Raw genomic sequence first — 15,631 nt, 5'->3', positions numbered from 1 at the left:
AAGCAGTTGTTTGTTATTATGATCTGCTGGATCCTTATGACAATGTTCAAAGCACCTGTAAAAGTAATTTTTTCTTTAGTTCTCAATTTTTCATTTTACTATTTTACTTTAAAAAGAAAAGAACAGAAAATAGCTTTAAATGGGCTAGGATCAGAATCATCTTAACCTGTTATATAACAGTGAATAGGTCATTGGTGTTTGGGGTTTTTTTTTAAATAATGTGCTAGAAAACTTGTTTGGGGTATTAAATACCCGTTAGCCCACCTGAAATCAGTTATAAGCTTTGTTAGAACTAATAAAAGTAGGAACAATGTGCCTTGCCTCTCTTGGGGTGAGTGGCAAGTTGATTCAGTCATTTAACAAGGTAATACTGTACCTTGTTGTAGAAAAATTGAATAAATGCTTTCAGCATCTCAATTGATTTTTATTTTTTTCCTTAAACCTTTAACAAAAAATCTATATATATTTCAACAGACTCAAATTAGGTAAAGATCCATTTTGGACTGACCTGCAAAATTAAATTACCTTTGATTTGTGAGACAAGTCAATAACCATTTCAACCAGGTTATCTTTGCAGAAGATAAAGTTGGAGATTTACAAATGTTTCTGTGTTTAAAAGGTGTCCTGGTGAAGAGTAGAGGTGAAGTTCATAGCCAGCATTTTCCTCATTGGTGCTGAAATGCAGCACTCACGCTCACTTTTGCTTTAGAGGCCTGGAGCCAGACAGGCTCTGGGCTTACAGGCAACAAGGTAGGTTACCAGTATTTCACTTTGGATTAATCTGAATACTAGTTTGATGATTAAACTGCAAGGAGAGTAATTTCCTTTTTTGTAACACAAAGGAATGCTTACCGAAGTAGTATATATATTGTATATCTTATAATGCCTATTGAAATATTACAGTGCAGTTATTTTTATCAAACAATTTGTTTGGCAAAAAGATCTTTGATACTGAAACTTTTCAGTAGGTGTAGCTATACTGCAGTCATGAAATAGGCATGAATCATTCTAAAGGTTATTGCTAAAGAAAGACTTTTCTTTAATGGCCACAATTTTGCTTCCTCAAAGTGAAAGCATTGCAATGTTAGATGGTAGTTGAACTCCCAATCTAATCTTTGTCTTCCACCAATAGGCAGGAAGGTGCTTTGCAGGACGTGTCTGCCTGCTGGTAACAGAAGAGTGTAAAAACTGCATTCAGAAATAATTTTTGTATTCCCCTTTTCTAAACTTTCAGCAGATAATCTCTGGTGTTAGAGCCAGAATGAAGGTTTGATTACAGTAATCATGAACATATCCTAAATAAAACTAAAATTGGCACCTATCATGTGGTAGTGATGGCTAAAATAAAATCAGTTGAAATAAAATGAAGAACACTACTTTTAATTTTCCATGTCTTGATTTGTTGTATTGTCTCTTGTCATTTCCTGTAGTGTAGAGGTGTTTGATAATGAGATGCTCATTAATGAGAGAAGTTAAGAGAAGACATTGGAAGGAGTTTCTTACTTTTAGTCATAGAAGGAAACCAAGTAAGATTGTACAGAAACTTCAATGAAGCATGTCTTCTTCTGTGAGGCCTTGTATGATTTGTCATTACTTTTTTTTTTTAAGAATTTCATACTGACGTGTTGAATGAGACCTTCTAGAAAAATCTGAGTGTGGAAAATATTCTTACAGACTGTAACTACTAACCTGAGGAACAAAAGCAGACTGTTTTGGGGCTTTTTTTCCAAATTATTCTCTACCATCTAATAACAGTGGGACATCCCAGGGAGCTCACTGACAGAATGCAATTGTATAATCAAGCTTAAAATGTAACAGAAGGTATATTGTCCAAGTGTTGTTTCTGTCCAAAAGTTATGAAATGTCTTGGGAGAAACACAGATTGAGTGAAGGCAAAATTGGAACAGTAGCTTATGTCATATACAACATTCTGTAAAATTAGACTGCACCTCATTTACACGGTCTATTAGCACAGGATGGTGGTGTAAGCACATCTGGGTGCTCTGTTCCTGTCCTCCCTGAAGGAACTTTAACAATCTTCTTGAACAAAAGAGAGCAAACTACCCAAACTGATTTACTTACCAGAGAAAGATGGCAATGAGGATAATTTTTTCATGCTAGCATGAAAAGAAACAGAAACTCCTTATGGCTTCACCTGAATATACAGATTTAGAGCACATCAGAATTTGGCAGTACGTTCTTACTGGCTTTGCATAGCATTTGTTTTCAGAAATTAAATCAGTGCTGACCCTAATCATGCATTCTCACAGCTAAAATTGGACTGAAAGTGAGTCAGCATTGACCTGAAAACAAAGCTCTGTTTGAAGTTTCACAACTATTCTTGAAGAATGTATGGAAAACTGGTTTATGAACCAGCTGAATGCTTACAGTGGGTATACACAGTATCACTCAGTGAGTTTACCAAGTATTTATAGAAAAATAGGCTAGGACTTCCCAGCTGGAAGAAAAGCTTGTTGTACTTAATGACTCACTTCCCTCACTCCAGTTTTGATCACTACTTTCCACATAGGAAAACCTGGAAAACAGGGATTACCAACTGCATAAAATTGTCTCCACCCTCAAACCCAGAGAAATCCTTTTCAGATTCTTGGTGTTTAGTTTTATAGTAAAAAGCTTGTCAGTTTTGACCAAAAAAAAGTAACTGCAAAGCTTAAAATTAGTTGTCTTTTTGATTCTTTCATCTCCTTTTGTCCTGTCCATACTATTTATAATGAAAGCTGTCAGTATAGTGTGCTTCATCTCATGGTTCATGACACCATCTCCTACTGCCACTCTCTGATTTAGGCTTTTCTGAAAACCTGGCTCAAGTATGTCACAAAATGGAATTAAATAGAAAAGTAGCAGAGGATTCTCCTCAGTTTGTGTCTCCCTTTCTTTGGCCTCTGAGATAATTGCCTTTAAATTTTCCACTCTTCACATATGCTTTTCCATTTCTCAGATTTCAGGTAAAAGACTGGGCTGAAATCATTATATTGACTTGTCAATGCATAACTATTAATACAATGAAGATATCACCACACTCACTTTTTTTCCTGCCATTGCTCCTTGCTTTTCCATTTCCAGCACAGCTGCAGTGCTAATTGCTAATTGTTGGGCATTGTAAAATTAGCCAGTGCTATAAATTCTAAGTAGTAATGACTAAAATCTGGAGTCAATTATGTAGCCAGTTTTGCGTAAGGAAGAGGTGCACCATCACTCTTCAGATGTAGCTAATGGATTCAGCATTGTCACCTCCTAACAAAAAAAAGCTTTTTATTTTTCTACTGGAAAGCCAGATGGTTTCTATATGTCCTTCATAGCAGATTTGACCTTTAAATGAGAAATCATCAGGGACCAATGATTCATTGGCAGACAAAGGACTCAGCAGGCATTAAAGGACAGTGTCTAATTGACTGAGCTCTGTTTCAGATGTCCATTGATTAAAGAAGGTGCTGCAAAGATGCTGCGTTATAGGCGAGGTTATTGTGAGCACCGAAAGCACAAATACCTGGCTCCCATAAGCAGGAGCTTAACTGCTGTTTGTGAAAGTAGCCCCATTCATTTGGTACCACCTTTGGATAGACACAAAAAAGGATGAAATTATAAGAGAAGAAAGTTGTCTGTCTGTGGGCTGTAATACTGACAGCACCCTACACTGATGGGGGCTCACCCCCCTTGATAAGAAAATTATCAGTCTAATTGTTTGGAAACTAGCAGAAAGCGAGAGCGGACCTGTTTCTTTCCTTTAGCATTAAATATGTCAAAGTAAATTATTTTTATTTTACAGGTATAAAAGCTGAAGTAGAGATGTGACTGGAGGTACAGAAAGTTTCTCAGCTACCTTGTTTCTAAACCTGAGCTAGTTGTTCAGGTTTTTTTTCCATCTGGCTTGTAATGAAACTCACACTGCTTTCCCCCTCCCCTGTGCTCCCTAGTCAGCCAAAGGATAATTGAGAGTTAATTCCCAAGTTAGTGAAATGGAAGGAGCTTTCTAAGTCGGAGCTCGATAAGCCTTTTTAGGCAGTGGATATCAAAAATAGCAGTATTTGTTAAAAGGTGGTACTAGGAAATCTTCCTGAGGTTTATTAATGCCAGTAGGAAATTTACAGGAGAAGTAAAGTCACTTTTGCTTGATCAGAGTCGGTTTGTTTCAGTAGTATTTTCCTGCTGCTCCAGGGAGGTTTATGCTTTGTAAAAGCATCACATTGCCACTGAGCTTATTTTGCTTTGGCAGACATTCATCTCTCTGTCCATTTGGGTAATGACACTGCAGCTGCACACCCAGCTTTTTTGTTTCTAGGCTGTTGATTTTTCATGCATATTAATTAATTTCAAAATACTGAAAAAATACAGAAGTTGGAGTAAACACCAAAACATGAACCAAGTGTAAGAATACTCTTGTGCTCTTGTTGCTTTATATCAGTCTCTAGTTGATTGTAAGTTTTTGGCCAACATGATGAAATTCTGAGCTGGAACAGTATCATCTTTGAGTACCATAGTGGCTGAAACCCCATTTCTCACAGAAGTTCAAATTAGAGATGTTGACTAACGTCTTTGTTATCTTCTATTAAAAAAAAAAAAAATTGAAGAAGCCTACATGGGCTTATTTAGAAACCACGTTTTGTTCTAATTGAACCCATGGAAACAAAGACTGTTGTCAGAATAGTCTCTCAAATGAAGTTTTTCATGCAAATAAAGCATCTGAATGGTTTGTGGTGTGAGCTGTTTGGACTGTAAGCAAGAGGAATAGCAGGAAAGTATTTACTGAAGAAGATGAAATGTGATAAGGATGAAGCCAAGCACTTAGTGCCAATTTCTGCCTTATGAATATTGGATGCTGACTACTGTATTAATCACAAGGCAAAACAGTAAAAATAATTTTTTTAAAATAATCTTCTTTCTTTTTTTTTTTTTTTTCTGTTAATTGTTCTTTGTCTCATTTTAGTAGTGCTTACATCCAATGTCTATTGTGAGGCACTGGAAAAGGAGCTGAAGTGGCAATGAGCAATCCCATACTAGTGTGATAAAATTGCATAAAACATAAGCAGTGTTGCTTAATGTTGCTGGAAGAATAAATACTAAAGCACCCACCAGCCTTGAGAATTGAGCACCCACCAGTCTTGAGAATCAGTCTGATTTGTAATTTGTCTGAAAACTAAACAGGATTAACTAAGGGTTCTCATGTGCACATCTTATTTGTCACCTTAAAATATATTACTACTATCAGTAATTCTGAAAAACAGAACTATTAGTATCCATGAAATATGGATTTGGGGGCTGCCCTGAAGATTATAGAAAGTTTCCACAGAATTTCCAAAGTTTGTCTCAACCTTGAGCGTTAAGTACCTAATCCATTTTTGGTAATGTTTTACGAGTGAGAAGATGCTTGCTAGTGAAACATTCCTGAGTTTAATATGGTAACTGTCGTCCATATTGTACAGTAAGTCTGATTTGAGGACAAAATAAGTCCATACAAATCTGCTCTTTGGTGGAAGGGAGAGGGCGGTCTTGACTTCGAGAACAGGACGTGAAAGTGCAAGTGAAAGTCTTGGAACTCTGCAGGGAAGTGCACTCACCTACAGTAGTACTACTCCCAGCAGTGTTTCCATATGATTTCTCAATCCTAAGCCCATCACACTTCCAAACACAAAATAGCCAAAGACAGAAGCTTAAACTTGGAGAGTCATTCAACTGAATGAAGACCCTTGCATGCCCATTTTCTCAGATCTTTAATTACCATTCTAAATAAGTTGATTAGTGTTTTCTTGAATATTTCATCTCTTCTTTTTGTCATCCTTTTTTTTTTTTTCTACTTTACACAGCTCTGTGGGGCTTACTGTGAGTTTTCTAAGTTTTCTGTGGAATAAGCTTCATAGGACATCTTTGATGTCATCTTCTAAACAATACTCATTTTAGTTCTCTCTTCAAGGAAAAGAACAGAGTCTGAGTTTATAATCACATAACACTGCCTGTTATTCTGATAGATGCTGTGCTCTTCCCGTGTGAGTTAGATTTTTGGGATAATCATGCTGTGAAGTAGTGTTTCTTTCTTTTTGTTCCTGTAAAATAATTTTTTCCCTTCTCTGACTTTCTGTCTTGCTAAGTTCCCATCTTCTGTGTGATTCTGCTGCAAGGGATGATCCCCTTAGTTTTTCATCAGCAGCAGTTAAGCCACAAGTAAATTACACTTAAATGCTTGTGCCCTCACCCTTACTCTCCCATATTTTCTTCTGAACTGTCCTTGATATTCTTTTCCCCTTTTAATTTTTGTCATTTAAAACACATAAGCAGTATCAGGGTAACTGACAGAATTTCCTTAAAAACTTCAATCCTCTTGTTGTAGATTTGATACTACACTATCCTCTGTTCAGGAGGATAGAAAGTGGACAACTTTAGTTTCAAGTTGAATGTCAGTATCTTGATAGACTATTCCTACTTATTCAGCCTCTTCATCCTTGGAACATTCAAGTTCTCCTCTTGAGATTTAGTGTTTCAAAAGAGTATTTGTATATCAAATGTAGTTAAATGTTTCATTTTCTGGAAACAAAGCAAAAGTTCAACTAGATTCATCAAACTTCTTTTTTCTCTGTTTTACATATCCTGAACTATAACAATGCACTCAATTTAAGTATCAAAGCAGGAGCTATAAGTCTGCAGGTAGGACATCTTTGATGCCTTCATGGTGGTCATCATTCATAAATGTGTAGAATGAGATAATTGTATATCTCATCCATATTTCCCCCCCCCCAAACTCACCTCTGTTTTTAACACCATGCAAAAATCTCTTCCTGTTGACCTCATCTGTGAGAAACTGTCAGCTTTTAGAACTCATCCCACACTGGAACTCAAGAAATTTCAAATAAGAATTACTGTTGCTTTCCTACAGGAGCTACAAGTCAGTGTGTATTAATCTTGTTGCTGCTGTTGCAGCTCAAGAGGTAAACTGTAATTTTGCCTTGTTTCATCTCATCTAGCTTTCACCAATCAGTTTTAATGCAGGGCTGAAAAACTTTCAAGCAAAGACTCAATACGGGGCATCATTTGATCCTTCTGTTAATTGCAAACTGATTGCAAGATCTAACCATGGGTGAATTTCTTTGCACATATATCAGTGTGCCCAGTGTGTTTTGTGGGAGGTGGGTTTAATTAGTCATTCATTCCATAGAATGGAGCTGCATCTTAATATAACTAACTGCAAAAATTCTGAGAAGGTCGTCTGTGAACAAATTAGAAGATTGCCAAAGTATTTGATTACTAAAGTTGTGTGAAAGAGTGTTAGGGTGATTTTATTTTTTCCTTTTTTTGAAACCAGAGCTAGTGATTTTGATGAATTCTCATTAACATCACCTTTTCTGTGAGTACTAAACTAGATCTGAAAGAAATCTCTGCTGTAATTTGGGGATGTATTTAAGCCTTTGCATAATTGCAAGTATGCAAGTAGTCCATTAAATTCTGTTGGATTCTACTGTGTGCGTCATTCACTGTCTAAAACTTGTGATGTGGGAGTTAATAAACTTCCTTTTCCTCTTGTTTGTTATGAAGATGAAAGTTCTTCATAACAAGAACTTCTTGGAATAATCTGCTGAATCTCTTACTGATAACATGCTTAATTGAAAGTTTGAACTTCTTTGGCTTAATCCATTCTTTCATATTGATCAAACATTTTTTGAGAGGAAGTTGAGGAAAAACTCACTTTATACTTACTTCAAACATATCAGCAACAGAGTTATAACAGTTATTTTGAATGAAGAAACTTTATGTTTATAGAACTCTTTTCCAACCTAAAAGATTCTGTAATTCTATAATCTTCCCATACTGTTCTGGCTAGCTAAGGCTTTTTATTACAGTGCTGAAGGGCACTGTTTTGGAATATATTGCCTTTGAAAGGAACACACAGTTATACTAAACTGAAATCAGTTAACACTCAACTGAAATCTTGGTGTATTTTTGCTGTCATAAAGAGGGTTGTTGAGTATATGGTATCCTTGGTGCATACAAATTAGGACATGAAGGTAGTATCACCTCACAAATTCAACCTTATTATGAAAACTGTGGAAATAATTTGGCTCACATTTTTGTCAATGGCTAAAAAATAGTGAATTCATGGAGAATGTTCAGGAAAAACTTGACTCTGTCTTACAGCCACAGCCATGAGAAGGTTAAGAAACAACTTAAATAATTTGTTCTTTGCCTACATGAGAGATTTCTGATTGACAGCTCTTTAATATAAAAAGTTTTAATGAGCTCAACTGTTTGAGATGGAAATTGGACAAATTCAGATAGCAAATAAGTCACAGTTGTTAAACAGGACAATTAATCATTGAAACAATTTACCTAGGATGTGAAACATTCTGACTTGGCATAAAGATAGGGTAAAAGAGATTGTTTGATACCATTTTACCTAGTTCATTATGCAGGAGGCTGAAATACTTGAATATGATGGTCTCCACAAGAGCTTGAATTGTTAGAGATTTATCTTTATGAAAATAAAGCAAATGACTACATGGCAGTAATAAATCTTCCACAACGAATGTGAATTTGCTGGACAATTTACATACTGTTACCAGCACTACTTTGCAAGGTAACTAGTACTTTAAATGATGGCCATAGTATTGCTTAGGCAGTGCTAGGATCTATCTTCATCAGAAGAGATTTCTAGGAGGAAGAGGATAAAACCAGGCTCAGTGGAGTTAGGGCTGGGCTCTGGTGTGTTAGGGAAATTTGGATCAGTTCTAAACTATTTTCTTAGAATTACTTGGAAGTCACAGAAAGGCATCTACTGCCCCTTCATAGATGTTCTTGGCATTGCCAAGATGGAAACTGGAAAATATAGGTATTGCTGTATGCGTAATTACTGTGCATTCAGAGCATTCAGGTTTTAACTCATGTACAAGTTGTGAGTACTAAGCAGAATGTGTTACTGGTACTATGTTATTGTCAAAAGAAAAAACCACGTAAGGGGTAGCAGTGTCTCCAACTAAGTGTTCATGTCCAGTGGATACAGTTAATGAAATTCTCTCTTACATACAGAGGTCAGTTTTGATGGAGTTGATTTGGTCACACTTTCCTCCCATTCTGTATTCTTTACTTAACTGCCTTAGAGTTTCTGAAAGAGAAACGTTACCTGAAAGTGGTTTTAGAGTAACAAAGTGTTACATCCTTTCTGAAATTATTAGGATCATCCAGACTCTTACAAATTTGCATTTAATATGTGAAGCTGTGTGTTTTTTCTCAAGCGGCATTTCATTCTCTAGAGAATGTTGAATGTTACCTCTTCTTCTCATAGCATTTCAGTCCTGCTTAAACTTGGATTTCCAAGTGCTTCTCTTGACTTTTTGACCTTGAGCTTTGAAATTGTTAGTTTGAATTAGGGAATTGTTTCTAGCTTATTTAAACATTATTTTTTATTAAAGAATTTTAAATAGGTGTTTTAAACAACATTGTACATTTCCAAAAATCTGCTATAGCTTAGAAGTAAGAGAGAGATTCTCCTCTAAACAGCCAAAATCACTGTGTCTGCTTCTGTGTACACTGATAAAATAATGCATGTTTTTAACCATTGAACTAATTTTAGCCATTTCTGCTCCCATTCCAGGTGCAGGACAAGTTTCGTTTGGACCTGTCTGATGAAGAAGCTGTCCATTATATGCAGAGTCTAATTGATGAGAGTGTCCATGCCCTCTTTGCAGCTGTTGTGGAGCAGATACACAAGTTTGCACAGGTGAGGTATTTTCTTGTCAGCTGCTGATCTGTGTGGTAGCTGAGTAAGGCAAGAGGTTGTGAGTGGTAGGTTCATCACTGTGTGATGTTTTAGTTCATTTTACTACAAGATGAAACTGTTTTAGTTCTAAGGATTGGAGAACAAGCTTGTAGAGGTCCTATAAAATATTGTGAAGCACCGTAGCAATCATGCAATGTCTTGCATCTGGGACAAGGCAACTTCTGACACCCATCCAGGCTGGGGAGTGAACAGCCCCAGAGCAGCCCTGCCCAGAAGGCCGTGGGGGTGCTAGGGAGAGGCTGCACATGGCCCGGCCATGGCACTCACACCCCATAGAGCCAAACGTGTCCTGGGCTGCATCCAGAGCCCCGGGGGCAGCAGAGGAGGGAGGGGATTCTGCTCCTCTGCTCTGCTCTGCTCTGCTGAGACCCACCTGGAGCACTGTGCCCAGCCCTGGGCTCCCAGCTTGGGAACTGCAAGGACCTGCTGGAGAAGGTCCAGAGCACTTCAAAAGTTACCAGAGGACTGGACCACCTGTGTTAGGGAGACAGTCTGAGAGAGCTGGGATTGTTCAGACTGGAGAATAGAAGGCTCCAGGAATACCTTACAGCAGCCTTCTTGCTGATGATCTGGGTTGACAATAGATTATTGCCTCTGTTACTTTTATTACAATATACCCTCTGTGAAGAATGAAGTGTTTAACCCAACATCTTATACTCTGTTCTGTATTACTACAATACACACTAAGACTATGAAATACTTGGTACTCATATTTAATAAAACTGTGTTTACAAAAGCATTTCTGCTTTGAATTTCCAATTCTTTTTTTTTTCTTAAAACTATCTGACATTTAGTTTGTGTTGATCAGGGATTTATGATGTTACGCTGTTTGCCTTGAGTATTAGACCATGACAAGAAATGGAATTAAGAGAAAAAAATTAAAATGCTCTGAAAAGCCAGTCATTATCCTGGTTTTTAATTGATTCTTTCTTCAAAAGGCTAGTCAAATTCTGTTACGAACTGAGGAGAACTATTGTTATGGCTATCCATTTTGCTAAAAAGCATCTGTTATTTTCTTGTAATGTAATTTTCATTTATGTATATATTTCATTAAGGTGATGTTTTATGAGATGTGAAAGAAGGAAGTGTAATTATATGGAAATGATGCAAAATTTGTTGTCATTCACTATGGATTACTTTGAACTTTGGATGGAGGATGGTAATTTCATAAGACAAAGTGAAAAATGCCTGGCATCTGCCTTAGGGTTCAAATAACATTAAAAAAAAAAAAAGGTATTAGAAATATTCAAGATTGAAGTTTTAAGTTTGTCGAGTATGTGTGTAGACCTTTCTTTTCATTACATACTGCCAGTCACTTTTTTTTAAGACCTGCCTTTTTACTTCATTGGCCTTAGGTGACTGCCACACTCTCCCAGATAATTGTTACTGCATTTGTGAAAGTGTGTTAAAGGCTTGATTTGGGTGACCTTTTCTTTTTCCATTCAGGCTTGTTTTTGCTTGATCCTTCTTCAGTTTTTAACCCTGCTTTCAAAATCACAGGACAGATTTGTTCAGAATATTTAAAAGTACCCGAGAATGTTATTGCATGTTTCTGTGGGCTGGGGCTCTGAGCAACCTGGTCTAGTGGAGCTATGACAGAGGGGCTGGGATTAGTTGATCTTTAAGGTCCCTTCCAACCAAGCCATTATGTGATTCTGGCTCCCAGGAATGATGTTCTAAGCAAAAAGCTGATACACATTCCAGCAGGCACTGATTGCATCTTCCATTCCTATTCTTGGGTGCTAATATGCAAGCCCACTGGTGTATTACACTAAGGATACCAAATAAGCAGATGTGACAGCCACTACTGTAGGCCTGATACAGTTATCTTATTCTGTGGTTTTTACCTCTCCAGCTGGCCCATGCTGAATTTCATCACAGGGATATTTTCCTGAGGCTCTGTGCAATCTTTGTGCACTGCTGCAGAGTGTGCAACCTGTGTGCTTTTAGTTTTCCTTTCTGCTTTGGGCATCTGGTGCCTAGAATGAAAAACAAGTGTCTTGATTTCTAAGTGCTAAAGGCATCTCAGGACTCAGTGTGATGTTAGTTTTGGAGTTCCAGTTTCTGTCTTTATTTGCACCTAAAAAATTCAGACTTGCAATAAATTTTCTCCTGCAAAGATACTGGATTGCAAGTGTGAGGAGGATGCAAAAAGAATAGACAAAGATTAATCAGCAGTTGACAAGTTTTAATAATCTGTAGTTTATTAATGTATTTTTTAAATACTTCAGAAAACCCAATGAAAAGTAAGTGTAATTAATGTCTATTCTCTATATTATGGTTCTTAGCGATATTTATTACTTCATCAGTCAAAATCATTATCCTTCCTTTTTGTCTGAGGCAGTCTTAAAAATTTGCTGCTGTAGTCTTCATGGAGTCTGCAAATCGTTAAACAAATGAACAATTAATGGGTCGTGAATTTGCCGTAAAGGGGTCATCTTACTCAATGGCCAATTGAAGCTTTCAGCTCCTTCATCTATAATTCTGTATTGAATTGCCAGTGGCCTTGTTCTTCATAGTATTATAAGTTGTCAGGAAAAAAACCCAACTCTACACAGGTGTTATGACACAAGTGTAAACAGCAGATATGGCCTAATGCCACACAATATTTCATTTCAAATGCTGTTTAACCCATTTTCTGTTTATCAGTAGATATTTATTCTTTTACTGCCTTCAAAATAGGCCTGTGAGGAATCTGTGCAGTCTACTGCAGCACTTAAGAGCTTTTTAACAAGGCTGGTTATTATAGTAACCATGGTGTTTCAGTGTTCTATATGTCACTCTGCATTAAGTAAAGCTCTCGGATAAAGTAGTCTGGATGTTTTGGAATCAGCTCAGTATTGTTCTTCTGTAACAATATTCTAAATTGCATTCAGTTTACAGCTGCGTTATGAAGCCTTTAGTTTAATTTCTAATGTGTCTCTAATCTATTATTTTATCAGATATTTTACAGACCTTTTCATGCACTGCCTGTCTCCTTAATGGGTATTTTAAAAAGTTGTCTCAAAAGTAAATAAATTCAGCATTTAGAATAAGCTAATGGTGTTGTACAATAGTTCTCAAGAGGAGGAAAAGGTGCATACTAATTTTAGTTGATACTAATGAAGACTGGATAGCCATTTTTCCCTGGAGAGTCATTTTCATTTTAGCAGCATTATTTATTTCTGCAGAGGAAGGAAACAATCTACAATTGAAGTGTCTAGTTTCACATTTTATTTCTCTTGTAAATTTACAAATCAAGTCAGTTGCATTCAGGGCTGAAATGGTAAGCAGTGATTAGGAAAGTGAAAGCTTGTGGGATACAAGGTGTCTCGCCTAAACTGTAACTGTGCAGTTTTGTGGGTTTATTAATGCTTGGCTGATACCTGTTTAGGAGCAAACTCAGTTTCAGGTGTAGAAGTTGCATGGATTTAGACTATCTCCAGGCTGTAACCCCAGTGCTTCTGCATCAGAGAATGCAGGCACCTCAGCACAGGGCTTCTGTTTTTCTTCCTCCTGGATGTCAAAATAAGATAGGGAATGTCTACCAGCAGGACTGTGTATATTGGATACAATAATTTGTCAAGAGGTATATAGAGTTGGCTTCTGCTTTCTTCCTTAAAAGGTTGTGAAAATCATCTACCCTTACACATTTCACCATGTTTTTAAATACAGTTCAATTTGTGCATAGCATTTGTTCTTTGAGAGTAAAGCAGATTGAGTAATCTCTGTGCTCTTGTGTTTTTTTTCTTTTCTTTCAGTATTGGAGAAAATAAGCTTTTTGCCTGCTCATGGTGGAAACAAGTGAATGCTCAAAACAGAGACTTTCTCAAGCCTTTGTGGACTTAACCAAACAGTTTTGGAAGGCAAAAGCTGCAGATTTAATAGTGAAGAACTGAGAACTCAGAAGGTAGAGAAGCTTTCTGAATCTCTGTTCATTAAAGGTTTAAAACCAACCATTTTTTAAAGGAAGATGATTGTTTGTACCATCCTTGGGAGCCTCAAAGGTTGAAGTAAGCAACTTCCTCTCAAGTCAAAGATAACTGGAAGAGGTTGGATTTAATGGTGTATTCTTGTACGTGTTAATATATTTTCTTATTTAAAAATAGAAGTAGATACAAAGCTAAAGCAGGGAAGCTACAGTTTCTCGGTGCAGAAAAACCCCTCACAAAACTATGGTAATCTTCTTTCATCCCTCCCCACCCACTTTGTTCCCTGAATAAGTTTTAAGTGTAATTCATATGATCCTTTATTTCCTGCCTTAGGCAGTGTTATCATTTAGAATGGACAGTCATTTTTTGCCTGCTTACAAAAGTGTTTTTAAATGCTGATAAGTTACCCCAGCTGGAGGCAGCCAATTAAATGATTGCTAACAAGCTCAGCAATGGGAATGCACTGTGAGCAGTTCAGTATTTCACGCTTTAACTCAAAATGTTTTCTGTACAGTGATTATATATTCTTCACTCTAATAAAAACCTTTGTTGTTGCAGTCTTGAGGTGTTCTGTTTTGTCTTTTTAATCTTACTTGCTGAGACATGGCACACTAGAGGATTAAGTTTGTAACTACTGTCTTTTTGCAAGGATTTTCACTTCTCAGTTTACTTGATGCTGGAATAATACCACTCATGAAATTACTTTTATGCCACATGTTGAGTTCATAATGAATCTGGTTTGTACGATCAATAATGTAATTAGCTCTTCATAAATGTGTGGCTCTCTTCAAAGGGTGCTCTAATAGTTCTGTATTTTTTTAAATAACATTTTAAGTCACGAAGAAATCCTTCCCAATTATAAAGATAAGAGGGACTGATTTGAATGTGAATCTGACTGGTATTTGTGAATCAATTTTGCTTTGTGCTTTTGTCCCTTTTTTCCCATGTAGGTATGACTTAAGAACTGCATTACCCTAGTTGCTTGGTGCTCATGTTGTCTAGGAACACACAGTGCTACAGAGGAGCCACAGTATCTTTAGCCTCCCTTATCTTTAGCTCATTCTTCTTTGGAGAAGTATTAATGATAATTTTCTTGTGATTTGTTTGGTTTTTTTCTGTCAGACTTATATATTCCTCAACTGCCTCTGTTTCGCATGAATTTGTTCTATGTGCGGTGCTTTTTGGCACCTTCCAGGTATAAATCTGAGAGCCTGGACTTCTCAGGTATTCAGAGAGAATTGTGAAAAAAAACAAGGTCTTTTTCATTCTTTTAATATATTTCGAATGTGCATCCTATGTGCTCAGACAACTTCTGATCTTTATGAAGCAGTCACACTTCATTTGACTTGAATTCTCATCTCCGACCCCAGCCCTTTCAACTGTACATATTGTAGGATTTTTCATCTATTTCTTTTGAAGAAAACTTCCTGTTCTTCCTGCTCAAGTCTAATTACGAAGGATATGGGCATGACCCAGTGTGTACCAGTTGACCAGACAGGCCAAGGTTGTCTCCTTATTAAAACCCAAAAGACATCATCAACTCGATCCTACAACGCATTTTACTTTGCAGAGATGTTTATAAACTGTTAAATATTGACCTTTATAAATGCACGGTTGTTCACTATGTCTTGTGTTTTAGAATTAGCCTGTTCATATGCTGGACTATGCAACAGCCTATTATAACTGTACTCTTAAGTTATAAATGTTAGCATGTGAACCCAAGTCGAATGTGATTACAGCAGGTAAGGCTTAGGAAGAGCCAGACTTCACTGTCCACTTTTTAAATGGAGACTATCAAGCACAAAAGGAGAAAAACTTGCTTGAATCAGTGGAAAATAGTCCAGCCAGTGTGTTCATCTGTGTTTCTGCATGTGGAGTGACTCTGCATATATTTTCAGTGTATTTTCCAAAGAATTCTGTAAAACAGTGAGCACTGACA

General features: G+C 36.8%; 1 protein-coding gene across 2 annotated transcripts in view; it reads left to right on the top strand.

The window, feature by feature from the left end:
* Positions 1-14,249, top strand: part of PIK3C3 (phosphatidylinositol 3-kinase catalytic subunit type 3) — a 66,331-nt gene extending 52,082 nt beyond the window's left edge. For both annotated transcript variants that reach the window (XM_038123957.1, XM_038123958.1), the window contains 2 exons: positions 9,596-9,721; positions 13,522-14,249. In XM_038123957.1, the coding sequence (XP_037979885.1) occupies positions 9,596-9,721; positions 13,522-13,536 (141 nt within the window). In that variant the 3' untranslated portion in view covers positions 13,537-14,249. The remainder of the gene's footprint in view (positions 1-9,595; positions 9,722-13,521) is intronic.
* Positions 14,250-15,631: the final 1,382 nt, after the last annotated feature.

The sequence above is a fragment of the Motacilla alba genome, chromosome Z, assembly GCF_015832195.1.
Source record: "Motacilla alba alba isolate MOTALB_02 chromosome Z, Motacilla_alba_V1.0_pri, whole genome shotgun sequence".
In the NCBI taxonomy this organism is placed as follows: Eukaryota; Metazoa; Chordata; class Aves; order Passeriformes; family Motacillidae; genus Motacilla; species Motacilla alba.
Note: the sequence above shows the minus strand (reverse complement) of the source record. Positions and strands in the feature narration are given on the sequence as shown.